The sequence below is a fragment of the Lagopus muta genome, chromosome 3 (assembly GCF_023343835.1).
Source record: "Lagopus muta isolate bLagMut1 chromosome 3, bLagMut1 primary, whole genome shotgun sequence".
Lineage (NCBI taxonomy): Eukaryota > Metazoa > Chordata > Aves > Galliformes > Phasianidae > Lagopus > Lagopus muta.
In genome coordinates, this window is record NC_064435.1 from 54,994,117 (window position 1) to 55,021,174 (window position 27,058).

General features: G+C 35.3%; 1 protein-coding gene across 6 annotated transcripts in view; it reads right to left on the minus strand.

Moving 5' to 3' along the window:
* Positions 1-27,058, minus strand: part of RTTN (rotatin) — a 74,526-nt gene that overhangs the window by 34,519 nt on the left and 12,949 nt on the right. For 4 of the 6 annotated variants that reach the window (XM_048940745.1, XM_048940744.1, XM_048940746.1 and 1 more), the window contains 17 exons: positions 24,202-24,317; positions 22,432-22,602; positions 20,916-21,128; positions 19,682-19,794; positions 18,059-18,185; positions 16,697-16,822; positions 16,273-16,389; positions 14,216-14,355; positions 13,803-13,974; positions 12,519-12,618; positions 11,581-11,669; positions 9,003-9,120; positions 8,630-8,726; positions 7,186-7,254; positions 6,668-6,856; positions 3,964-4,203; positions 360-504 (listed from right to left, as the gene is read on the minus strand). In XM_048940745.1, coding sequence (XP_048796702.1) covers positions 360-504; positions 3,964-4,203; positions 6,668-6,856; positions 7,186-7,254; positions 8,630-8,726; positions 9,003-9,120; positions 11,581-11,669; positions 12,519-12,618; positions 13,803-13,974; positions 14,216-14,355; positions 16,273-16,389; positions 16,697-16,822; positions 18,059-18,185; positions 19,682-19,794; positions 20,916-21,128; positions 22,432-22,602; positions 24,202-24,317 — 2,342 coding nt within the window. Of the gene's footprint in view, positions 1-359; positions 505-3,963; positions 4,204-6,667; positions 6,857-7,185; positions 7,255-8,629; positions 8,727-9,002; positions 9,121-11,580; positions 11,670-12,518; positions 12,619-13,802; positions 13,975-14,215; positions 14,356-16,272; positions 16,390-16,696; positions 16,823-18,058; positions 18,186-19,681; positions 19,795-20,915; positions 21,129-22,431; positions 22,603-24,201; positions 24,318-26,499; positions 26,630-27,058 lie in introns of those variants that run through there. The other 2 variants (XM_048940749.1, XM_048940748.1) reach the window with 2 other exon arrangements.

A 27,058-nucleotide genomic window follows, 5' to 3' on the forward strand; every position in this document is an offset into this window, starting at 1 on the left:
TTTAAATCAAAACTAAAACAACAAAAACTTCTGTCTTAACTTTCAATTCTCATTCTTAATTCAAGACAGACATTTATATTTCTTTATCATGCAGAAAGTCACAATATACCTGCAGAGAACCTCATTCTTTGAGTTACATAGGTAACACAGTTATGTACTTAAACATACAGCTGTACATATACAGCTGTACACGTAAGTATATTCATATGTACAGCTACTTAATATAAATGCATACATAGTGTATGTATAAAGCTCTACATAAAGCTACATATACCTAACTACATTTACATGGCTCTGTATAAACATCCTATTATTGTTACCTACATCACAGCAAGACAAGTTTGTATTTACATTCTTACACTTTTAAGCAATGATTTCAAGATCCATTTTAGATGATCTGCCTCCAAGCTCGCTCTCTGCTCTCTACACAATTTGTTCAAAAATCTTAGGACATCTACCAAAAGCTTCTCATCCTCATCAGAAGCTGGAAGCACTTGCAAAAATCTGCAATGAAAACAAGTGTATATATATTCATACTTATAGGGAATTAAAAGAGAGTACTAAGATGTCAGTCTAATACGGCTGAATTAACTAAGCAAATATAACATTAAGCAAATAAGGAGTTGCCTATACTAAACTGCTAATTATTTAAATACACATAACATAACTACAAATAATAAAAAAGGAATTATATCAGTTGTAATTAAACTGAAACACGCTCGTATTACATATACTTCACACATTAAAAGACACGGAATTGTGTGTTGGAAAAGACAGAAAGAACAGAACAGAGACAAAGACAAACTAGAGGAGGGCCACAAAGATGATCAGAGGGCTGGAGCATCCACCCTATGAGGACAGGCTGAGAGAGGTGGGGCTCTTCAGATTGGAGAAGAGAAGGCCCCGGGGGAACTAGGTACTAGGAACAAACTCTTTACTGTGAGGGTGGTGAGACGCTGGAATAGGCTTCAGCAGAGAGGTTGTGGATGCCCCCTCCCTGCAAGCATTCAAGGCCAGGCTGCAGGAGGCTCTGAGATCAACCTGGTCTAGTGGAAGATGTCTCTGCCTATAGCAGGGGGGTTGGAACTAAATGATTTTAAAGGTCCCTTCCAACACAAACCATTCTATGATTCTACGATTTTAAATATTCCATAGTTAAAATACGGTATTCTTATACTTCACCATTTTGACATAAACAAATGACAAAATCATAGATACAATGAGCTTGGAATGGGCCTCTGGAGATCATCTGGTCCAACTCCTGTCATGTTGAGCTGCTTATTCAGGATCGTGTCCAGGTGGATTTTGAAGATCTTTAAGGAAGAGACTCCACAACCTCACTGGGCAACCTGTGCTGTTGTTCTGCACAGTGAAAATGTGTCTCCTGATATTCAGATAAAACATCTTGTGCTTCAATTCTTGCCCATTTCACCTTGTCCTGTGATTGGGCATCACTAAAAGGAATCTGGCTCCACCTTCTCTGCAGTCTCTGTCAGGCATTTACATACATCAGTGAGATGCAGTCCTCTCTTAGCAGTTGCAGCTCTTTCAACCTTTCCTCATTAGAGATACTCCAGTTGCTTAGACATCTTATTTGGCACTTTGTTGGACTCTTTCCAGTACGTTTATGTGTCTCTTGTACTGGGGAGCCCAGAAGTTTACACAGTACTCCAAGTGCAGCTTCATCAACACCGTGTAGGGGGAAATAATCACCTCTTTGACCTACTGGCAACACTCCTAATGCAGCTAAGAATATCTGCAGCCTTCTTTGCCACTGGTGGCTCACGTTCAAGTTCGTAGTCTTTTCTGCAGAGCTGATTCCCAGCTCATCAGCCCTAAGTATGTATGGGTTCATGGATTTGTTCTATCCCAAGGAATTTTCATTTCCTTTGTTGAACTTCCCACAGTTTCTGTCAGCGTTTCAAGATCCTCCTGAATGGCAGCACAGCCCTCAGGCATATCAGCCATTCCTCCAGTTTTGTAACATAAAATTGCTGGAGGTACTCTCCCCCAACCTTTGGATTGTTAACGAATATATCAAACAGGATAATATCTAGTACCAACTGCTGTGGTACACCGCTAGTTACAGATTGCCAACAAGACTTCATGTCACCAATTAACACACCATCCTCCAGGCTCCACTGTTCAGCCACCTTTCAATCCATCTCACTGTCTACCTGTCCAACCAGTACCTCATTAGAGGATCTGATACCTCATATGAGGATCTTAAAACATTGTGTAAAAACATTTAAATCAAAGCAGAACTGTCACGGTTTCATGATTTTTGGTTATCGGTATTCCAACATCATAACATCATGTAGTGCACTGGGACTTAAAGTGTTAATGCTCAAGTTCCAGGTATCTGTCTGGAAGAGAAGAACTACATAACCCAGGGATCACTGCAGTCAGAGAGGAGACACAACCCCTGGCAAGATCACCTGATATGCTTTGTCAGGTTCTTCTCAGATTGTTGCCGGTGTTTTTAATTATTTTGGGGTTTCCTATTTCCCTTTCCTGGAAGCATGGACTGTGCAAAATCGGTCCACCCCACTAGTCAAGGAACTGGGCCAAACCAGACCGTAAACCGTTGAACACAGAATATACCCATTACCCCTCTCATCTGCAGAGCCAGACTTTTCAGTGTAAAAGAATTTCAGCAGGTTTGCCAAGTATGACTTCTGACTGGTAAAACCATCCTACTCCTGATGACATTCCTGTCTTTCATGTGCCCTTCCTGAAGACAGGAGTGATACTTGCTTTCTTCTAGTCCTCAGGCATCTCTCATAAGATTAGTGAGAGTGGACACAAAATAACATCACCCAGCTCTCTAAGCATTTGTGGGTGAATCTTTTTTTTTTTTTTTTTTTTTTTTTTAAATCGTTACTAACAAGCTTTGGAAGTGATAGAAGCTATTACCTTAAGCTGATATGCCCAAACAACTATTTCTGTATTTAGGCTGGATCCCAAGCTACAGGAAAACAAATGCACACATGCAATCATTTTCCTTCTCATTTGCATTTAGTGAAAATATTGAACAGTTTCAAAAGTTAGCTTTTACTTGGATTGAGTGAAAATGGCAACCAAAATAGTATAAGTTTCACATACTGCACCAAAATATTGATAGGTTATGAGAACTATTGTAGCTTGAGCATGGTATAGAACAAACCATACCCATTTTCCTAAGCAGTATACAGGAGAAGATTCTCAGCCCATATATTAGAACCAAAATTTGGACAGATGGACAAAAAACAACCAAACAAAACCACAAAATAATTAACGGAATTTGTGCTGTATTGATATACCAGTCTGTCAACAAAACATACACAGCTATACACTAGAACTAAGTGGATTTACACTTTGAATCACATGGCTGTAGGCTCTAAACAGAACTTTAAAGTCAAAACTAGTGGAGAACTGCAATAGAATGAATAATCCCTGCTCACAGGTGGATTATACTCAGAACTAAGCACATCCAGAATAGTCACGCTTGCTTGCAAACAGCTAAATTATACATTTTGTACTGTTAAAGATCTATTTGCAAACGGATAGATGATGCATTTTATGAACAGAAATTAATTCCACTCCTAATGAAAGAAAAACCATGCACAAACCAAACACTCAGAAAATCAGAAAAATTAAAAAAAAAAAAAAAACAAAAAAGGAATAAAAATGGCATAAAAGCAAAGTCAATGTTGATATTACCTGTATAATCTGTGGTTAGTCTCATCTATTAGCTTTAGGAAGTACAAGGAAACAGAAGTCAACTACAGGATCACATAATAAATTTTCCATGGGATCATTCTGATTAACTACATGCACAGAAAACAACCAGAATCAAAGGTACATAGGCTATCAAATCCTTAAAACTGAGGATATGAAAACTATGAACTTTATAATTTAATATAAATTAAAATTTATAATTTAACATACTTACAAATTCATTTATGCTTTCAGTATGCTTACCTATTTATTGCTTTTTGCCAAACAGTGCTCTTCAAAATGGTTTGACAAGACCCAGAGATGCATTTTAAACCAAGTCTGTCATTCAGGGCATAAAAGCTGAGCCTAATGAGAGAAGCTTTTACATCCCTGTGGGATACTGCCTGAATGATTGAATTAAGACAGTCCTGCAGTCCATAGGTTGTGTGAGTTATTTTCAGTATAAGGATGTCTTCTGAGGAGAGTTTTAGTGTGTCTAAAAATCTGAAAAGGCATGAAAGAAAAATTATCATCCATCAGTATACTTATATAAGTATATAATTAAGTAAATATAATTATTTTAGTTCAGATGAGAAGACAAAATATAAGTTTTGTATATATAAATATAAATTGCCTTCAAGATGTATTTTCCCCTTTCTTTTTTCACCTCAAAAACAACAAAACAGGAGCTCAAAACCAAAAACACACCACCAATAAACCACCACAAGAAATCAAATCCTGAGCTGCTCAAGTTCTTTGGAAAGAGAACACCTCTCAAAAACTACTTTCAAAGGTGTCATTCATGGTTTATAATGAATTTTTCCTCTATGGCATTGTAGATGTTGGCCTCGTAGACTATGCTATTTTCTTTTTAAGAAATTAATTTAATTTTGAATAGGGTACGTTAAAATAAAAATGATTTATCAGGGATGCTGAGTTCTGTATACAAAAGAATCTCAGAAACCTTGCTAATCAAGTGCTCACCAAACCATGTCAAGAGAATTTTCTTGATTGCCTATGAAAGGAGGGGAATTAGCTCAAATGGTAGAGCGCTTGCTTAGCATGCGAGAGGTAGCAGGATCGATGCCTGCATTCTCCAGTGTTTTGGCTGAACAGAGACCTTTGGCTGGAACTCAGGAACAAAAGAAAAGTTTATGATCTTTGGAAGAGGGGTGCAAGCAACAAATACACAATGAAGCTGTGCAGGGAGAAAATTAGAAAGGCAAGAGCCCAACTAGAACTGAACTTGGCCACTAAGGTGAAAGACAACAATGGGGCCACATGGATTGCACTCCAGAGTGCTGAGGGAGTTTGTAGTTGTGGTTGCCGTTGCCAAGCCACTCTCCATCATCTTTCAACTGTCCTGGAGAATTGAGGATGTCCCAGCAGATTGGAGACTAGCAAATGTGACATCCATCTTCAAAAAGGACTGGAAAGATGATCCTGGTAGCTCTAGACCTATCAGTCTTAGTGACCTACCAGTCTCTAAGGCCCAGGGAAGATGATGGAAAGGATAATCTCAGGAACTGTCATGGATCAATTAAAGGTTAACCAGGGGATCAGGACCAGTCAGCATGGATTTATTAATGGTAGATTCTGCTTGACAAACTTGATTTTGTTTTATGACAAGGTGACCTGCTTAGTAGATGAAGGTGAGGCTGCCAATGTGGTCTAACCGGACTTCAGTAAAGCCTTTGACACTCCCCCCCACAACATTCTTGTGGAGAAGCCGACTGCCATGGTTTGGATACGCTCTGCTGGGTGAAACACTGGCTGGATGGCTGGGCCCAAAGAGTTGTTGTCAATGGAATTAAATCCAGTTGGCATCCAGTCACAAGCAGAGTCCCCCAGGGCTTTGTCCTGAGGCTGCTTCTGTTTAAAATCTTTATTAATGATCTTGATGAAGAGATTAAGTGCACCCTCAGTAACTTCACAGACAATAAACACCAAGTTAGGAGGGAACGTTGATCTACCCGAGGGAAGAACAACACTATAGAGGGACCTGGATAGACTGGATCAATGGGCCAAGGTTAACTGTATGAGTTTCAATAGGGCCAAGTGTCAGGTCCTGCATTTTGGTCAACAACCCCTGGCAACCTCACAAGCCTGGGGAGGAGTGACTGGGAAGCTGCCTGATGGAAAGGGACCTTGGTGTACTGACAGACACTCAGCTGAATACGAGCCAACAGTGTACCCAGGTGGCTAAGAAGTCCAACGGCATCCTGGCTTGTATCAGAAATGGTAGACTAAGGAAGTACTCCTGCCCCTGTACTCAGCATTGATGAGGCCTCACCTTGAGTACTATGTTCAGTTTTGGGCACCTGAGTATAGAAAGAATATTGAGGTGCTGGAGCAGGTCCAAAGAAGGGCAACAAGGCTGGTGAAGGGGTTGGAGAATATGCCTACGAGGAGAGACTGAAGGAACTGGGGCTGTATAGTATGGAGAAGAGGAGGCTGAGGGGAGACCTTATTGCTCACTTCAAATACTTCAAAAAAGGTGATTGCAGCAAGAGAGAGGCTAGCCTCTTCTCATTGGTGATGAGTGACAGGACAAGGGAAAATGGCCTCAAGTTGTGTCAGGGGAGGTTTAGGTTAGATTTCAGGAAGAACTTTTTATGTAAGGGGCTGTTAAGTACTGGAATAGGCTCCCCACAGTGGTGGTTGAGTCACCATCTCTGAATGTGTTGTATGTTACATGAATGTACACATGACTTAACAGAAGGTTGCTAGAGTTAGGTTAGTATGGTTAGGTTGCAGTTCGAATTGATGACCTTTAAGGTCTTTTCCAACCTGAGCAATTCTATGATTGTATGATTTAGGTATTATCATAACTTATTTACAACTCCTGGGATGCAATCCTTTACATGTAGAAGAAAATATTTTCAAACTATAAACAAGTTTTACTGCTGTTTGATGTTGAGCTTAGAGGAAATACATTAAGATTTAAAAACAAGATTGAACAGCTCACGTTTCTGCTTGCTTCTTGTAATTTTTCAGGTGCAAAAGGTTTTCAGTCCCATGGTACCACGACAAATTCCAAGACATCTTTAGCATATCTGACACAGGTTTCATAGTCAAGCATTCAGAAGACAATGGCACTACAATGGAATTAGGGCTAACTATATGATGAGCAGTGATCTTGACAGGGAGATGATATCTTAAACAAACAAACAAAAGCAACAATTAAATGCTTCAGTCATGCAATTTCTTAAATTTGCAAATAATGTTTTCAAAACTGTCAAAAAAAAAAAAAAAAAAGGCTAGGTGGAAAACTCCACATTTATCACTTAAAAGAGAAAAACAACTTTGGATTCAATACCAAATGCCTTCCTTTGCTTCTATCCTTTAGGGAGGACAGCAAAATGTAAAGGATTTAAGTTTAGTGAAAAAACAAACAAACAAAAAACAAACAATGCTAATCCCCACTTCCCCCAAACCACCCCCCCAAAAAAGATGAAGAAAACAAAGAACAAAAAGGCAACATACCGTCTAACAACAGCAACAGGTAAACTGAAGGAAGGTAGGACAGTACCATTATTGCTTATGCTCTCAGTCCTGCAAAAAAGATTAAGTTACTTCTTATTTTTAACTTCGATTATTTACTAATTCATTAGTTATGTATTTATAGTAGTTATTCATTATGATTCTGATATAGCTGTCTTCTTCCCTACAAAAAGCTCTTGAAGAACTCATTGCTGAATACGTTTATATTAATAAGCTGTTTCTTTATGATTATGCAATATTCAGCTAGTTGTTAGGTCATATACATATAGAATACTTATCGGAGATGTAATATACCTGAAAATGAAATTAAGAACCAAAGCACAGGATTATTTACAAGGCTGCTCTGAAGGTAATGTCTCCTATTTTATTATTTTGACCTGTGACATCAAAGGCAAATGCTGGTGGCACGGCTGTAGATGTTATGACAATATTTCATTGTATTTTGTTGCTGTGTGGCACATAGCAGCAGAGAAGCAATCTGACAAAACAGCATCTGACATGGAAGTGTGTATGAAGCAAAGGTGTGGAATTAAATTCCTCTATGCAAAAAAAAAAAAAAAAAAAACACCCACTGACATACATCAGTGCTTGCTGAACATCTATGGAGACCAAACAGTGTATGAGAGCACAGTGAGATAGTGTGTTTCAGTGATGGTAACAGCAGGTCACCTCCACTGGTGCATATTTTTTTATGAGCGAGCATTCAGACTCTTATTCATTGCTAGTGAAAATGCATAGAAAATGGTACTGACTACGTTGAAAAATGGTGTTTCGTAGCTGAGAATTTACTCTATCAAACAGTTGTTATTGTGCTCTTTGCATCTGTTGTAGTTTCCATGGAAATAAATGGGAGGCATTACTTTGAAGTGACCTATGTACTCTTTTTCTATTAGAGACAAATACGCATGAGATTTTTTTCAGTATATTTCACTGAAAAATAAGAGCACATTTTTTCCTGATGTACATACTAATTTAAAATAACAATATAATGTTAGCTAAAGTCCTTTGACTTAAAGGTAACCACTACACTTGAAAGTCAAAGTAAATAAGGGAATTCTAATTGAGTTAGAAAATCACCAGCAACTCATCTATAGCTAGTTATTTGATTAGTGCAGTTTCCATTTATAGAAAACTTGGATTAGAGAATAACCAGGGCTTTCTGGTTTCTGGAAAATGAAAATAAATGTACTTAACACTTAAGTACAAAGAACTTATATGTGACAAGTTGATCTATATAACATGCAACCTAAATATTGAAACAATTCATTTGACATGCAAATAAGTAATTCATGCAATTTTGAACATATTAAAATTGTGCTGATAGTTATATTTATATACATATATGTGTGTATCCAAACAAAACTAATTTTCATTAAAATCTTAAATTTTGATTAAGATAATGCAATTGAATAACTTTTTTTCATACCACGTGTCTGTTCTTGAGACTTCATCGAACAGCAGAAGACAAAGCAAAACTGTAGCTTCCACTAAAACAGCTTGATCATTTTGGAATATCAGGGAAACTGAATAAAACAAAAGATTCTTAAAAAAATTGTTAAGAACATAGTGGCATTTAACAGTATATGGAAGGACAGTCGTTAACTTTTCTTTCCACAGCTATTTTGCTAACATCTTCATCAGATATCACAACACTGGTAACACTAGCAAACTGTTTTCTTTAAAATATCACGGACTCTGAAGTTATCCAAAACACTCACAAAAGCTTTTGATTAGACATCTAACGTATTTCACACATTTTCTTTCTATCTATGTATTAAAGTAAAAAACAGAATCTTCACCTCTGAACAGTGAAAGCAACAAAGATGATTGCTGTGCTAGAGATAAACGAACATCTGGATCAGCATAAATGAGTTTCCGTAAGAGTATCAGACAAGGTAACACTATGGATTCCATAACCTGCAAGAACAACAACAATTTAATATCGATATCAACTAAGATGATACAAATTGTTATGCTATAAACAAGCACATTCTACTATTTATAGTATAGAAACATTTTCAGTCAAGAAAATGTTGTCCTTGCACAACTGCACATTCATTAGAAAATATCTGATAACTTTTGGCTTCATTTTATTAGCAATTGATGGTGACACTCTTGGTCTCTGACCTCATATATGGTTATATAACATGCTTCCAAAATATGTACTACTTAAAAGCACGTATGTGAGATGAAGGATTTAAAAAAAACTACTTATTCATAACCTTATTCATTCTTTTTAAAATGCAAATAGCTGACTGTATCAGATAATTTTCTGGTCCCAATCTTTCAGATCACAAAACATAAGAAAGCAGCTGGTAAACTATCAGTCAGCAGCCAAAAATAGGACCAAAATCACTTCTACTGCAGAATGAGAAGACAGCATGTCCTTCACAGAACATTACTTTGCTTGCCCGAGAGTCTACCTTTAAATTTATTTTCGTGAACTCCATCACCAAACACAGTATCACTGGATATGCAATAGATAAAATCTCTGCTTATTTAATATGGGAAAGCATCTTTTGCATGTGTCCAAAAGTCTTTTTAAAGTTGTGCTTTTTCCCTCTACTATAAAGTTCATCCTTTTGTTGGTAGCCGTTTCACTAAGAAGCAGCAAGGCTTTTTTTTTTTTTGTATGTGTGTAGTTTTTTGCATTTTTTTTTCCCCCCCTCTACAGATTTGAGAATGAAATCAAAAATCATTTGAAGGGAGAACGGAGTGCAGGCTAGACTGCACCCCAATGACTTGTTTAATGCAATTTACATGGTCTATTTTAAGCAGGACATGAGTCAGCAGTGTGCACTTGCAGCCCAGAAGGCCAACTGTGTTCTGGGTTGCATTATAAAAGGGGTGGCCAGCAGGGAGAGGGAGGTGATTGTCCCCCTCTACTTGGCTCTCGTGAGGCCCCATCTGGAGTACTGCGTCCAGGCCTCCATCCTTCCAGTACAGGAAGGATGTGGAGCTCTGGAGCAGGTCCAGAGGAGGGCCACTAAGATGATCACAGGGTTGAAGCATCTCTCCTATGAGGAAAGGTTGAAGGAACTGGGCTTGTTTAACTTGGAGAAGAGAAGGCTCCAGGGAGACCTTGTTGTGGCCTTTCAATACTTGAAGGGAGCATAGAAACAGGAGGGGGAACGGCTGTTTATGAGGGTGGATAGTAATAGGACACGGGGAAGTGGTTTTAAATTGAGACAAGGGAGGTTTAGGTTAGATATTAGGAGGAAGTTTTTCACTCAGAGGGTGGTGACACACTGCAACAGTTTGCCCAAGGAGGTTGTGGATGCCCCATCCCTGAAGGCATTCAAGGCCAGGCTGGATGTGGGTCTGGGCAGCCTGGTCTGGTGGTTGGCAACCCTGCACATAGCAGGGGAGTTGAAACTAGATGATCGTTGTGGACCTCTTCAACCCAGACCATTCTACGATTCTGTGATCTTTGATCTAAAGAAACTAGCACTGCCTTCTGTTTAGACAAAGTTACATTACAGAAGAGGTAAGCAGTGCTTCTACTTGATTTATTCTAACCCAGCTCTTACACATTTTGAAGAAAGAAATCATTACCATAGAAAAATGATTTTTAAAAAAAAATTTAAATAAGTAAAGTTTGGATGGCTAGACTGCTATACCAACACTATGGAAGCAAACTGAGAAAATAATTTTTTCCATTGGAAACTTTATAGTTTAAACAAGCTGGCATTAAACAATTGTTAATAGTGACTTTCAGAAAAATTCAATCACCAGATTAACAAAACTGGAAAGGTTCTTCATCCGCAACATAAATGCACTCAGCTTTAAATATGATCTTATCTTACAAGACCTTTGTTAAGTGACTTCTACTGTCAGAAAATCACTTATTCCTAGACTGAAAATAAATAACAAACTGGTTTTGGGGGGAAAAAAATCCATAGCAAATGAACATTAGTAAGTAAAGATGTAACAAATGGTCCATCACGGTGTCCTTTAAGCCAAGCTTTTCAAACTCAATCTGATGCATAAATTCTCACTTGCTATGAACCTAATCTTACTTTTAATTATAAATTGCCTCAAGTCTTAAGTTTAGAGACTATTAAAGTCAATAGCCTTTAAGAGTTAAAAAAAGTTGTTTTTTGGTTGCTACTGAGAATCTTATAGAAGTTCATGTATATTTAAGAACCACATCACTCAACAAAGTCCGGTAACTATTCTCATAGGTAGATAAATTAACCTTCCCTAACTCAGAGGATCTTAATATCATCAGAAATGTAACAAATATATTTTAGAATTTAAAATGTTACTAAATATTTTTACTGTATGCAGAATTGATGCACAAAGAAAGTTGTGCAAAGAGAGTTTTAAGTGCAGAAAAAGGCAAATTCTACTATCATCATGCTAAGCTAGTTTTACCTTGCCATTCACATGTACGCATTCACTGAGGTAAGCCAAAACCTTCTCTACCACACCCAACTTTTTCACAATACCATGCATGTTGGTATCTGTAGGAAAAACAAAAGGTGGTTAACAAACACTGGTTTCATAATCAATTTAATACTGAACTTTTCTCAATGATCAAAAACTTCCATTAAGAGCAAAACTTGTTCTGTTAATTAACAATTTTAACAGCAAGTAAAGCTCCAGTTCTAGTAAGAAAAACCTCCACAGTCTTGTTCATCAGTCTTTAGCTTAGTTATCCTAAAGATAGCATAAATGCTAATTAAATAAAAATGCAAAATATTAACTAGTCCTTTTAAGAAACTTGAGTTTACCAAATCTGTTCAAGCAGATGACATTTCAATCCATTTTAACTATAGTAATTTAGACCATCTCAAAGTAAGAGAGAAATATTTAGGATATTAGAAGAAACTCTCCACTACATGTAAAACATCTAAAAGTAGCCTATGCAATCTAAGAATTGACTTTCCTAATTAAAATGGAACAACATCAAAAATGCATGTATATTTTACAGTAACTCCCTCAATCAAGATATAGTACTTAAAGTAGTAAAATAAAATATTTGAAACACCATAAATTGTACCACAAATCAACAGAATGATGAATATTTAAAAAGCAAGGCAGAAAAAAAAAGTTCTTACAGAGCTTACAGAATTTAGCTTCTTCCTCAATTACCAAGGGAAACTGTTTTCAAACCAGGAAGAACACTATTTCTTAGTCTTGACAGAAACAAAAAAAGACACTACTGTCCACACCAGCACTACATTCTCATCCAACAATCTACATAAAACCTACAAAAAGCACCATTTGCAGAAATATACACAAAAAAATAGCAAAACTACAAGTTCACATGACAAACAACATACGAATATAAGTTTTTTCAACAATGTTACCTTGTAAAATGATGGCCAGCTGCTCAGCTGCAGACTTTCGTAAAACTATGTCAACAGCATCAGAAGTCAAGATGTCATAAAGCTTTTCAATCGTTTCTACCTAAAAGTAAAGCTATATTAGATCTACAACCAATGTTACCAATATGAAACTGTGAAATGAGGTAACCTCCCATATTTCTTTATGAAGTGGAAAATTCCAGAATTACAGAATAGCTGAGACTGGAAGGGACTTCAGAAGGTTGAAGCCAGTAGCTTGTTGCCACCTACAGAGTTGCCCAGGTTCACATTCTGCTTTAGAAGATCTTTAAAGGGACTCCGCAACCTCTATAGGCAACCTGTGCCAGTGCTCCATAACCTGCAAAGTCGAGAAGTGCTTCCTTGTGCTTAGATGGAACCTCTTGTGTTTCAGTTTGTGCCCATTGCATCTTGTCCCATCACTGTACATAACTGAAAAGATCCTGACTCTGTCAAAATCCATCAAGGATTCATATTCTTTATTAGCATATATTTGATTCCACGTGTACGTAATAAGAAAGGAATAGACTGTAACCTTTTTATAACAAATCTCTCATTTCTGTAATGTATAAAGAATGGTTTCTAGTAAACAACAGGAGCTGATTTCTAATAATGTTCAGTTTATGGTGGACTACAGAAAGCCCAAAGCTACATAGAAATGTTAGAATTAATAATTCTAAGTCTGTAAAGGGGACTGTTGGCAATAGAGTTAAACGAACTAAAATAATTCTTTACATCTGTACAGATTTCATATTATAGTTTTTGGATTATAAATCAAGTGTGGTCAGAATAATTTTAAAACAGAGAGGAATCACCTTAGCAATTGTTTTAACATATCATTAATCTCTTGAGGGTAAAGAAAGGAAAAGAATGGGAGGGAGGTAGAAATAAATAAATAAGAAAACACAGCTTAACTGACCAAATGCATAGGGAATAATTTTCCCATAGATCACATACTTATGACTATTTCTCCATTCCACAAAAGCAACAATACTTGGAAAACACAGACAGTTTCCCAATGTTTTAGAATATTTTTATATCAAAACCTATCTTCAGTAAAAACAGATTTTGTAGAAAAAAGACACTAAGAAAAATCAGACCTTAATTAAACTGTCATAAGCAGGGCAAGCCTGTTCCCTTTGTACTTCAATCTTTCTGTTAACTGATTCACAGAGGGGGAAAAAAAAAAAAACAAGGGAACAAATGAGTAACAAATGATTGATACAATGTATCACTATAACAATGATACAGTATTTGGATAGCTCTTACCTTAAATATGGACTCCATTTTATCGCCCAATTTCAGCTCAATAGCTCCTTCTATAATAAATAAGTTTGATATACTTGTAAACACACTGCCATGCAGACATGGACGTTTCAAGCTTGCTCCTTCTTCATTCAAAATATGAAATAATAAATGTTTAAGTGCCACAGAACGAACCCTAAAGGAGTAAACAATTAAAATAAATATATAAATAGAGCTCATACCAGAAAATGTTAGCTATACAGTTAAATATTAATTTATAAAATTAATATAGTATGGGAGAACAAAGGATTTACTTTATACCTTTCAAATCAACCCACTGCATAATATTCAATTGTTTTTTAGGTTTGTTTGTTTTCAAGAAGACATTTTTGTCACAACATTAAAGATATGCTGAAATGCTGCAAGGCAGTACTCACAAGTGCTTTTTTGAGAAGAGAAGACGCAGAGCAGCTCGTAGTCTGGTAGTTGTAGGGAGAATACCATCTCCTTTGTCAGAGGATGTTTCACTCAAAGTGAGGATGCAGTTACCTAGCTCATCCTTTGCGTCAGCATAACCCTAAAACAAAAACAAATCCCCTGAATTAATGCAAAGAAAAAATTAAAAACTTAGCAAATTCGACAAGTAATTCCCATTCCTTTGCGTACCAATGGAGAGTGAAAGCAGCAGCAACTAAAAACAAACATAACACAACAAACAAAAAAAAATTCCTGTAGATAAAAATTCCTCCATGAAAGAAATTATCCTGTATAAAGTTTATCTAAAGATTTTACACGGCTCTGTTTCACCTGAAACTTTAACCCTCTGTCTGTTAATGCTTTGTTTATGTAGTCACTATAAGCCACAGCATAAAGAAAAACTATGCTAGAAAAATGAGAGTAGAGAATTCCTTGTCATACATTTAGCCTACAGTTATATTAAAATCACTATCTAATCTTGAATATCAACGGAATGCAAACGGGGAGATTTAGGTTGGATGTCAGGGGAAAGTTCTTTACAGAGAGTGGTGAGGTACTGGAATAGGTTGCCCAGAGAGGTTGTGGATGCCCAGTCCCTGGAGGTGCTCAAGGCCAGGTTGTTTGGGGCCCTGGACAGCCTGGTCTAGTATTAAATGAGGAGGTGGGTGGCCCTGCATGTGGCAGGGAGGTTGGAGATTCATGATCCTTGAGGTCCCTTCCAACCCTGTGATTCTGTGATTATGACCAGTTCTTTTCAATATTTTCATGAACAAGTTGGACACAGTACTTGAAGATATACATAAGCAAGTATACAGGTGAAAATAAATACAAGGAGCTGTTGACTTGAGAGTAGAGAGGACTTGCAGAGAAATCTTGACAAACTAGAGGGCTGAGAAATCATGCACTACATGGTATTTAACAAAAGCAGGTGCCAGACTTTGCACATGAAATGGAGCAACCCTGGATATCTATATAGGCTGGGGAATGAGGACATAAAACTGGTCCACGGAGAGTATAGGGGAAGAGGAGGAGCAGGTGCTGATCTCTGCTCTCTGGTGACAGTGACAGGACTTGAGGGAACAACACAGAACTGTGCCAATAGAGTGGCAAGTTGGGCATTTAGAAAAGGTTGAGGGTGGTCAAGCACTGGAACACCCAGGCTACCCAGGGTAGCGGTTATGGCACCAAGCCTACTGGAGTTCAAGAAGAGTTTGGACAGTGCTCTCAGATATAGGGTTTGAATTTTGGGTGGTCCTGTGTGGAGCCAGGAATTGGACTCTGTGATCCTTGTGCCTCTCTTCCAACTCAGGATATTCTATGAAATAAGACAAAAAACATCCGGAAGGACCAAACAGGTGCTTCAAAACTGCTTATTTGGAAACCTATAGATAGATTATAGAAGGAAAGTGTCTAGCAGAGGAGAAAAAAAACAAGAGGAAAAAAAACAAACAAAAAAAAAACCAGATTGAAGGCAGCAAAACTATTAGACTGAGCCAAGAGCAAAGATAGGGAAAATAAATGGGTACGTTGTAACGGATATGTAGACTAAAGTCTAAAGATAGTGCTAACCATTGATTCTTCTGATAAAAAAAAACAAAACAGACAGAAAATACATCTTACATCTCCTGCTGTTTATTGACCACATAACTTGATCAGAGAACTGTACAATCACAGAGGATCTACAAATGTTCAAATTTATCCAACTGTTTCCAATATCTTAACTAACACCAACTAAATGGCAATGTTTCGAAGTGTATTTGGATTTCCACTCATATCCTCAAAAAATTAAGTCTCAGTCAGTAACTGTCAATTTCTACTACAATAACAGGCTAAAATTTGACTGCAAACATCAAAGAAGTAACTTTGATTGTCATTTCACCATTTGACATGAGTATTTCACTGTTAATCTACTTCCCACCTGCTACTTCAGTGAATATTCCACTTGTGCTTTAAGAGATCCATGCTGCTGTTTACAAGATTTCATACATTAAATACTGATAATAGCACATAGAAGTACCTGTAAAACAGGAATGATGGGATAGAGAGCCTCAAGAAACTTGTTCCAAGTCATTATTGTCATTACTAACTGGCCCTGCAGTAGATGCATCAGAATAGCCTTGGCTGAGGAGCTTACCTGCTCAAACAAAAAATAAAAATAAAATAATAAAAAAGAAGAAACTAATGCAACAATTTATATCAGTTTGACAACACTGTAAAAGAAAATACAAATAAAATTCTCAATTATGTCACGCTAAATATCAGGCTGTTAAAAAAGACTGAAATACATAACATTCCTCTTTTTGTTGGTCTTTTAATCCTTCACTCTTCCTACACATGTATAGAAAAACCATGTAGTACAAACTTCAGGTAAGCCTCAGAGCACAATAATAATATCAACTTATAAATACTAAATATCAACTTATAAATACTGAAGATAGTACCTCATTTCTTTCCTCCTGAAGTCCAAATGTAGCAATTTCATATAAAACTTTTGGATGAAGAAGAAAATGTACTCCATGGCAGATTGAAGACACAGATTCTGCAACATTATGAATATCTAAACAGCCCTTCAGTAAAAAATAAAGACAGTTAATTTTAAAATTCAGCACAGATTCCAATACTGCCTGGAGTTGTCATGTAGTGAAAGGCATCCACGCAGCTTGGGAGACTTAAAGTTCTGAAAACTAAACATTATGGTTCTGGAAGAAACATCTTTGTAGATCACTGACTAAAAGATGATGTTGCTATATAAGAATAAGAAATACTAAATCAATTCATTTTGATTTTAAATACTGGCTAAATTTTATGTTGTCCAGTGTTATTATATTAATATAAGTGAAACCTAATGGACAGGTAAAAATCTCACAAAAAGTTACAACTGTCATTCAGTGGAGGCAAACAGCAAAAGTGTTTTTTGCTTTCACTTATATAAGTTAATATTTGTGAATACCTAAAATGATCTGATTAATCAGACACTACACTGTTAATTAAGAATACAACCATACACTTTTTTAGGTAGTTGATGCTCTAGGCCTATCTTTATTAAAACAAACAAACAAAAACCTCAGGTAGTGGGGTTTTTTTTTAAAAATTGGCACATAAAACAAATTACATATTCTTAAACACTCTCCAGACATTTACACATACGAAAAATAATTTTCTTCCACATTTTTATACAGTCTGAGCAATTAAACTGAAGTAAAAAATATATATTCTGAACATGTCAGTACTTCATTATCCTATCATGTCTAAGCAAACATCTTTGCAAAAAGAAGACAACCAGCCAAATCAAAGTGACTTTTGCTCAGGAACAAACAAACAAAAAATACTAACTAAATCAAAAAAGCACAACAAAGGAAAGTGAAAAACCTCATGAAGAGAATAGAAGCTGGGCAATCTAATTTCAGCAGACAAGCAAAAGTGAACGCTTCAGTTCTTCTTAAAAACTAATTTAAATTGAAATATTTCTGCAGAGCAGCAGCAAAAACCGAAACAAAATCAAACAAAACAACAAAACAATAGTGACCAATATTACTCAGAATCCTTTTGAAAAAAGCAAAGTTGTCAGTCACTGGCTTTCCTCACCCTTTATGAACGTTCTGAATAAAAGTATCTAAAGTTTAATCTAAGTAGTCTTAGATACCAGAATAAAATAGCAAACTGCAAACCCATGCCTGCACAGATATAAGAACATATCATATGGTAAGCAGAATTTGCAGTAACAACGCTTTTCACAAAGAAATCACACATTATACATTATCCAGCACAACAACAAAGAATGGTAAGTAAACAGTAGTTCTAACCTTAACCACTTCCAGACAGCAGCGGTAAGCTTCAGCTTTTATATTCAGCAAAGGATGAGCCAGTAGACGGAGAAGCACATTCTGACTCCCAGCATGGAGCAATGGGTCAGCCTGGGCAGACTTAGAACTTAAAATGAAAAATAATTAAATTTACATTATAAATGATAATAAAGAGTATAATAAATTATAAAACTATGATTTCATGCATATATCAAGTAAATTTATTTTACAGGAACCATAGATGTCCATAAAAATTTTCCTGTAAAGTTTCAAAGTCAAAAATCTTTCCTGAAAGGATATAGAGCATGAAAAGAAAAATGACTTGACAGACAGAAGTTCAAGATCATAAAAGATTTAACAAAATCATTCTATCAATCTCACATTTGTAAAAATGCTTTTTCATACACATAAGGAAACAAAGATCAGTTTTTCCAAAATCCTCTCATCACAATTAGGAAAAATATTAATGTCAATCAGAGCTTCAGTAGAATCTTCAGATAATTATAATTATGAAGATTCCAGCCCTTTCAAGGTTTTTTTGTTCTGTTTTGTTTTTACTGTTAAGAGATCACAGTCCATCTCACTATCACAAGAAGTATGGGCATTAGTAAAAATATAATAATCTATTCAAGTGAAATTCTTGTTTTCAGAAAAATTACTATTATAGAATTAACAATGATTAACTCTAAAAGGATTAGAATACTGAAAAGTTGCTCTGAACATAATGCCTCACACTTATTTCCATGGAAACTGCAACAGACATAAAGAATGCAATAACACTATTTGATAAAGCAAATTCTCAGCTACAAATCACTATTTTCAACATATTCACCACAATTAGCCATATTTCTGCCAGTGATGAACAAGAGCCTGCAAGCTACACTCAAAAATCTGCAGCAGATGCCATTTTGTCAGACTGCCTCTCTGTTGCCAAATGCTGTACGGCAACAAAATGGAATGGAATACTGATGTGAAGGTTCAGCCTCTACTGCCGTACCACCAACATCCATATCTGATGTTGTGGGCCAACATAAAACAGGAAGAATTACTTTTGGAGCAGCCCTAGTATTCTGACATTTCATAATTGCAAGCCATTATTAGATACCACTTATATGTAATTTCCTTTGAAATAAATCCCTGAAGTTCTGAAATACTGTGAAACTGAGATTTTTTATTTCTAATTAAGTGTTTGACACACAATTTTTCCAGGCATGACAGAGTAACTTAAATTCTCTAATTGAGGCTAACATGGGAAATCTAAAAAAGAAAATGCAATTAAAGCAGGCATTTTAATAAATGAGATAGAATATTGCAAGGCACTGTCTATACAACAAAATAAATTCTCCAAGAGTTTCAAAAGTAAAATATAAGGAAGTTACACAAGCACAAATGGAACAAAAAAATTAATAAAAAAAAGTCAAAACAGTGGTCAAAGTGGTCAAAAATTCCATTTTTAAGAAATCAACCACTTAATGGTGCAAACTGTTCACAAGAGATATTTCAATAGCCAAAAGAAAATTGAGTTCAGATACAGGCACATAAACAAACAGAGATTCCACTTGAGAAAGTTTATCCATTAAAAATATATATATTTTCTCAAATAAATCAAACAGTAACACTTACATATTAGAACATATGTGAATACTCTCCTGAAGCAAAGTCAAGTGTTGATGGTAGGGCAGGCTATGTAAGGCCTGATCTGCTAATTCTACTAATTCAGTAAGATTCTTCTCCTTCTGAAAAGTAAAATGAAGAAAAAGGAACTATCAGAATTAGTAATATTAAAAATATAACATGCTATTTCCTCACCTTTCAGAATTGATCATTTGATCTACAGAGAGATTAGTTCAGCCTTTCACAGAGAAGTTCATAGCACCTGACTAACAAGCTCACTGGATTTCAAACGAATACATTTTAGTACCTTTTCCTGTGAGATGAAAACTCTTCAAATGCTAAAAAATTTCCATTAAATTCAATGGGGATAAACAATATCTAACATTTTACAACACAAAAACTCCAACAATATTCAAAACGCTTTCTAAGGTGTCCAAGAATAGAGTATAAGAAAATTAAAGTTTTAAGAATTCACTATTAATATTAGGGTAAGTTTTTAAAAATAAGTCTATCAATATACGTCTTCATACTTCCAGTTAACAAATGCATTAAATGTGAGCACTTAAATTTGAAGATTGCAACTTCGCCGCAAATAATTTTTTACGACTAAACTACTGCTTGTATTAAGTTCAGAACCTTTTTATGTAAAGGATGTATTCACTCAGATTTAAGATAACAGGTCATTCCTATTGCTGTATTTTGTTAATTTATTTTTCAGTGAGAATGGAACAAGTATTTTGCACAAGCAAGAATTACTTGTCCATTTTCTTAATGGAGAAGAATATTTCAGTACCACGCTAGAATCTTAACTAATAAAACACAGTATATTTGTTGTCTGCATAACAAAGTGAAACATGCAGACTTTATACAGTACAGAAGTAACAGTATCTTAGAGCTAGAATCGACAGTTTGGAATTTAACTATTTAAGTATACTGAACTGTATATTGAAATATAGCACTTGCTTTAATTTGTTTCTGCATAGAAGATCATATGGCCACTTGCAAGTTTTTATTTCTTTGTTTTTACCTAAAATTTTTCTTTGTTGGCATTGTGTTTGTTTTAACAAACAAGAGTAATACTAATGAAAACACACATAAATTAAATACATCTGAAATACCATGAAATACTCATGAGTTGTCTGTGGCAACACTAAAATACACTTTTTACAAGAGAAGGAAAACATACGAAATAAATTTGCTTTATTATTAATAAAAATATGCTTTATATAATAAAATTCTACACCTTCTTACGAACTTCAATCATAAAGGTACAAGTACATTCAATCGAATAAGCAGCTTCTGAAGCTTGTTTATAAATACTGTAGTTCTCAGAACTCATCTGCTCCAAATAGGCTGCAATGGCTTCGTGAATGCTTGGATATTCCAAGGAAAAAGGCACGTCCAGTGACAGAAGGAACAAAGCACTCAGCAAGCTCTTTTGCAAAACTTTGCTTGCCTTCAGAAAAGAAAACAATTTTGAGAATAACACAGTCAAAAAATATAGTAAAATCAACAAAAGCATTTGCAGTCTTTCAGTAAGTACAATCATTACAGGTACTAGGTAAATTTTACAGGAAGAAACAGAAATCAAATGAGTTCTCTATGAAAAGTAGTTTTTAAGTTATTATTACTAAATGTAGGAGTCCAGTAAATGCCAGTACTAAGACCAGACTTGCAAGCAGAAACAAAAGATGGGTCTGATCCAGCCACAGCACCAACTTCATAGATTGGCCCGTTTACTGTTTAACCACTAGATGGCAGATAATGCACAGATCACAATTATCTGTACGACTCCACATAGCACTAACACACACTAAGAATAGGAATTTCTATTATTTTGTTTTGTTTTTACTTTCTTACAGCAAGTGTTCAGTATTCATTCAATTAAAATTTTGACCTCGAGTACAACAGCATTTTTTCAATTCCTATCATACACAGAACTAAAATTTCATTTTTTATACACTGAAGGGTATAAACAAAAATTATAAAAAGTCACTAGATTAATATGCCTGCACTCACTTGCAGATACAAGAATCTACTTTCAGTATTAGTAAAAGATTTAATGTTCATGGCAAAAAAAACTGAAAAAACTATCTGATATTCAAGTTAAAGCATGTCTAAGAAAACTACAATGCAATATGATAGATGAAAAACGTAGACAATACAAGTTTTTAAAGAACTTTAAACATCTTCTACCACTTTGCGTCCTACAAAAACGTTCACATATGGGACCTTCACTGAAAATAAATTCAAAAGAAACAACAGAAGGGCTACAACACTTAACTTTTAAAAAGAGCATTAGGAGCAAATAATAATTTAAAATCAGAATGAAGCATAAAACATAACTGCTCACTACACTCCATGCAATTAAGAATAATTTTCAAGAGTACACAGTACTACACATATCATGCCAACAATAAGCAAGCAGGGGGCAGCATAGTTTTGCAAACCATTTATAATACCAGAAAAAAAAATGCTACATACATTTAATATTGTAAACTTCATTAAAAAACTTAAAAAAAAAAAAAAAAAAAAAAAAAAAAAAAAAAAAAAAGACTTGCATTCTGCAGCAGGTTAGTGGTATTCAATACCTGAAGACAAAATTCCCCTCCTCAACCATATTTCAGCCTCGGTAAATCGGATGTATTTCTGTTTGGTGGCTATTCTTCCCAACATTAATCACTGAGGAACATATCCTTCTGTGTTCTCTTAAGGTGCAAAAATCAAATGCAATCACTTTTAAAATTAGCATGCCCTACCTTTTCCACAGGAAGAAGTGTTTGCAGCAATCTAACTGTGAAAAGTGAAATGCTAACAAATGCCATTCTGTGATGCACCATCATCACCTCAGGCTGCTCTGCACTTATATTGGTTTTGTGATATAGTATAGTTTCTCCAAGCAAGCCCAAGACCAGAAGCAATTTGTCTTTCTGAAAACAAATCAAAGACAAACAATCATTAAAAACAACTGACATATTTTTATTGTATTGTTTATATAGTACCTGCAGAACCTTTAAAATAATTATACAAACTAATTTAAAATTGCAGAAATGGTGCAGCATACACAGCATTTCATTTGTCATCTGAACAGAATTACTTCTAGTTCTTACTTTACCTGCACTTTTAGCTGTGAATACTTTGTTCAGTAATTATCCATTATTGGTTACTCTCTTCCCTTTTATTTATTTTTTTTTTTCCTTCTTTTCTTAATTCCTGCTTGCTTCATCTTAGAATTTCTAGCATTTTAGAACATGCTGATGGGAAGTAGAGAATAACTGTCTCCTTTTGCTTCTACATGGCCTTTTGTTTTGTTGTTTGTTATTTTGTTGTTGGTGGCGGTTTGGGTTTGTTTTTTTTTTTCCCATATCCTTTAATTAAACCACTCCTTATCTCAACCCATGAGCTTTTTTTCATTGCATTTTCTCCTCTTGCATTTTGGAGGATGGGGAGTGAGAGAAGAGAATGAGACAAGCAGTCCTTTTAAGGACTCTTCTCATCTAAGCTTGTTAAATTTAATGTTCTGCAAAGAATCCACAGGATTGACTTCATGTTGATCAATTACAATGGATTTTGACAGATCAGCACTCTAATACAGAGAAAAAATCTCATTCACTGCTAGTTCTATAAATACATGATCATTGTACAGTAGTGCCTCCTCTAATGTTTTAATTAACAATTATTTCAGTACTATTGCTTCATATGTAGCGGTATCATCATGAACTCTAACTTAAGTCATATGTATTTGAGACTGCAGTTAACTCAAGCTTTTAGACAAGTTTCAGTCTCTCCATCTCTGGTATTTATGCTATGTGCATAAGCTATGCCAGCTAATGTTTTAGCTTTCCATCAACTTCAAAAGAGCAAGTCACCCATTGTTACTTCACCTGCCATTCACTAATTTGATGTTTCATGTCTACAACAATTCTCAACTGTGTTCAGGGTGTATTTCCACTAATTTAAATTATTAGGCCAACAGCACCACAATGTTTTAAATCTCTCCTGAGGCAGCTTTTTCCTTTCTTTCTCAGCCAAGCAACAGTGTGCAGTCAAAATCTGTGTGAGAATCTATACTTAGGAAATGGACTCAAGGTACTTTAAAATTCCAGTTTGGGATCTAAACAGTTACTCTTAAATAAATAGTTTATAAGGTGTAAACAAAGTTAAAGTTGTCATTTAAGTCAAAATCTCTTCTGCATCTGCAGTCAGCACTTGTGCTTCAGATCCCTTTCTACATGCGTTCCTCAATGGCGACTTCCTACATGTGTACCTCAATGGCAACTTAATAGCTTTTCACTACAAGACAAAATTAATGACTTATTTTCCTAAAGTGAAACTTAAGTATCTTCTAGTGAAAGAACTTACATTTCAAATAAAAAGAATGTGTCAGTGGTAAAGCTAGCAATAAATTATTCAGGAATTTCAAAAGGATAGGTGAGTAGATTAAATATGTATATTAATCACTGTAAACATCAGAGGCTTACCAAAGTGGACTACTAAATATAGCTGACCAAAGCTTAAAGAAATCTTACCAGTTCCAATCCAAAAAGGCTCTCATCTTCCCAAACATTCTCAGAAATAGCATCGCCAATAAGGTACAGGTCTTCAACAAGCAACTCAAGAACTTCCATTGTCATCCTCCTGCTGCCTAATACAAATTAGAGGATAAATTTGAATACAAGTAAAATAATATCATATTCAGACAACACCACATTGAAGTATTCTAAATCTGAATACTGAAAATTTGATTTTCCTGTAGTATCCCTCTATTAAATTAATGCCAACTACCCTCAACCAGCAAAATATCTTCTAGCATAAGTCAATAGCTAGGAAAAAATCACAATAGAAAACACTAAAATAATTATCTAAATTAAAAAACACCGCATTTGCTTATATTCTAGAGGATAACGTGTTACTATTTCTGTAAATACAACCACTGGACTTCAAAAAAGTTCAGAATAGCTACTTACTTCCACCACCACCCATCAAAAAAGAGCTCGATTACAGATATTCAAAATATATTGCCTATTCTCATTAATATGCATTTTCTGTATAGGAGGAGCAGATCTCCTCCTGGACTGTTCTATGTGAGATCTATTTTTGAAAGGCAAGGAGATGAATATCACTTGTACTTTTGCTTGTACTTCTCCTCCATAACATCTTCTCCCTCACATCAAATATTTATTCTTTTTCATGACACCTTCAGACTCAGTATCTCCTAGTATGGGGCTATTTAGTTGTATTTATTAAAGATCTTCTTACTTGGTACAGTTCCACACTTTGACATAAGAACACAAATAAACCTGGCCAAAGATTAAAACTGCACAGCCTACATTTACTACAAATACAGCTCCTGCCCCACGTCCACAAATAATTAGAGAAACAGTGAAAGACTGTTTCTAAGTCTAATAGTCTAAGAAAGAGTATTAGGTTTCATCAAGGCAGAATTCCTGGAGCTAGACCAAGTACATTCATCAACAGATAACAGAGGATGCCAAGGATGTCTGGCATCCAAGGGAACCAGAAAGTGACAGTTTGCCCCAGATACTTGACATAGCTCAACTGTTGGCTTAATGACTGTTTCTATTTTAAAACATGGGTGAATTCTACATACCACTGAACTTTCTCAATTCACTTTTAAATTACGATGAAGACTAAATATCCTTTGAGATCTGTTTTAAAAATTTTTAAAAGCAAGTTTATGGCTTGCTATAGCACGTATTAGGAGAGAGAACAAAAAATAATGTATTTACTTTTTGTAGATTTTACTCTATGCAGAAGCCTTGTTGGCATACTTCAGGAAAAAAAAATTGTGTCATTAACGTAGTGAGAAAGATGAAAGTTCATGCAATTCTACACATTACACCTGCAATAACACTTTGTTGCAGCTGTCATGATCTACAGACAGATCATTTGGCAGTCCTGAAAAGTATTGCAAAAATTACAGAAGCTCTGCAACATGCAAGTATACTAATTGATATAATAAAGGAAAACTACTTTCACCTACATAATTAATTCTGCTTATGCTGCATCTCAAAATTCATTGCTTGATTTCTGTAACTAGACACCAGCAGCTTAGAACAAGCTGTTTTCCCAATCAAGCAGTGACTTTTTCATACCATACAATAAATGAGTGCAGTGACATCAAATAATAAGAAATATACTTTATAAACAGTAACAGAAATATCATAATTAATTAATTGAAATGCTGATCCCACTGTTCCAACTTTATAGAGCAGTACAAACTCTGGACCATCATAAGAAGCAGTTGATAGATGCAACAGGTAGCCTTTTTCTTTTTCATTATCAAATAGAACAGAGTCAGTACTGTTATTTTTTTTCCAGAATAATTTAGCACAATTAATATTTATTTTTTTTAGTTTCTACATTAGACTAATATAAAGAACTCTACCAAGAGAACGATGCTACACAGTTAATTAGCCTACCATGGACTTCCTAATAGGCGGACTGCTGATCCAACCTGACTGTACTGGTATAATCTCCTAATTCATATATAAACACACTTATAACTCTGATTTTAAAAGCAAATAATACAATTACTAGCAAATTACATTAAACATAAATTCCATTCACCATGCAATGTTGATATTTCTACCAAAAAACACAGTAAAGGATATAAGTAACCCAATAGCAAATTCAAAGTTGAAATAGCTATATACAGCTAAACAAACTGACTCGCTTAGCAAATTGTTAAAACATTTCACAAATATTCAACGAAATGGAAACTAAAGTGTAATCATCTCTCCCCACAACAATCTGCTTAGAATCTATCACAAATAAAGACATGAATGCATTACATGTAGTCATACCCACAGTAATTGTAGACAGTGACAGCAAAAGTGGCAGATACCATAAGGAGCCATCAATGCCAATAGACATATATATATAGCTATCACTTCTAGTTGTTTTAAACCATCTAATACAATTCTTCTTATAGATCATCATTAGTGTTGCTGTTCCTGTTAATCAGAGACAGACAAAGACCAAATACAAACATATGTGGAGAGATTAAACTCTTGTGCATTAGGTTAGAATGACATGACTGCTGACATGACCCTGGAAGATCCACAAAACAGGATGCTTTCCCAATCAAGCAGTGAAGAACATAATTCTAAATTATTGGAATTATCTCCATCATCTTATGCTATTTCTAAGTGAAACTGAAATGTTATTATGAAAACCTCTAACTTGTTACAATATTGGCAAAGAAAAGCAAATGGAAATTAAGTAACAGAAATAGTTAGTCTCCAACCCCAATTCTGATCTAGCGTAGTTTTTATGTCTATACTTGGCTTTGTAAGAGTATGCTCACACCTACAGAGTTGGATCAAAACCAGATGGAAGAGATTGACCTTTCATGTAAACTAG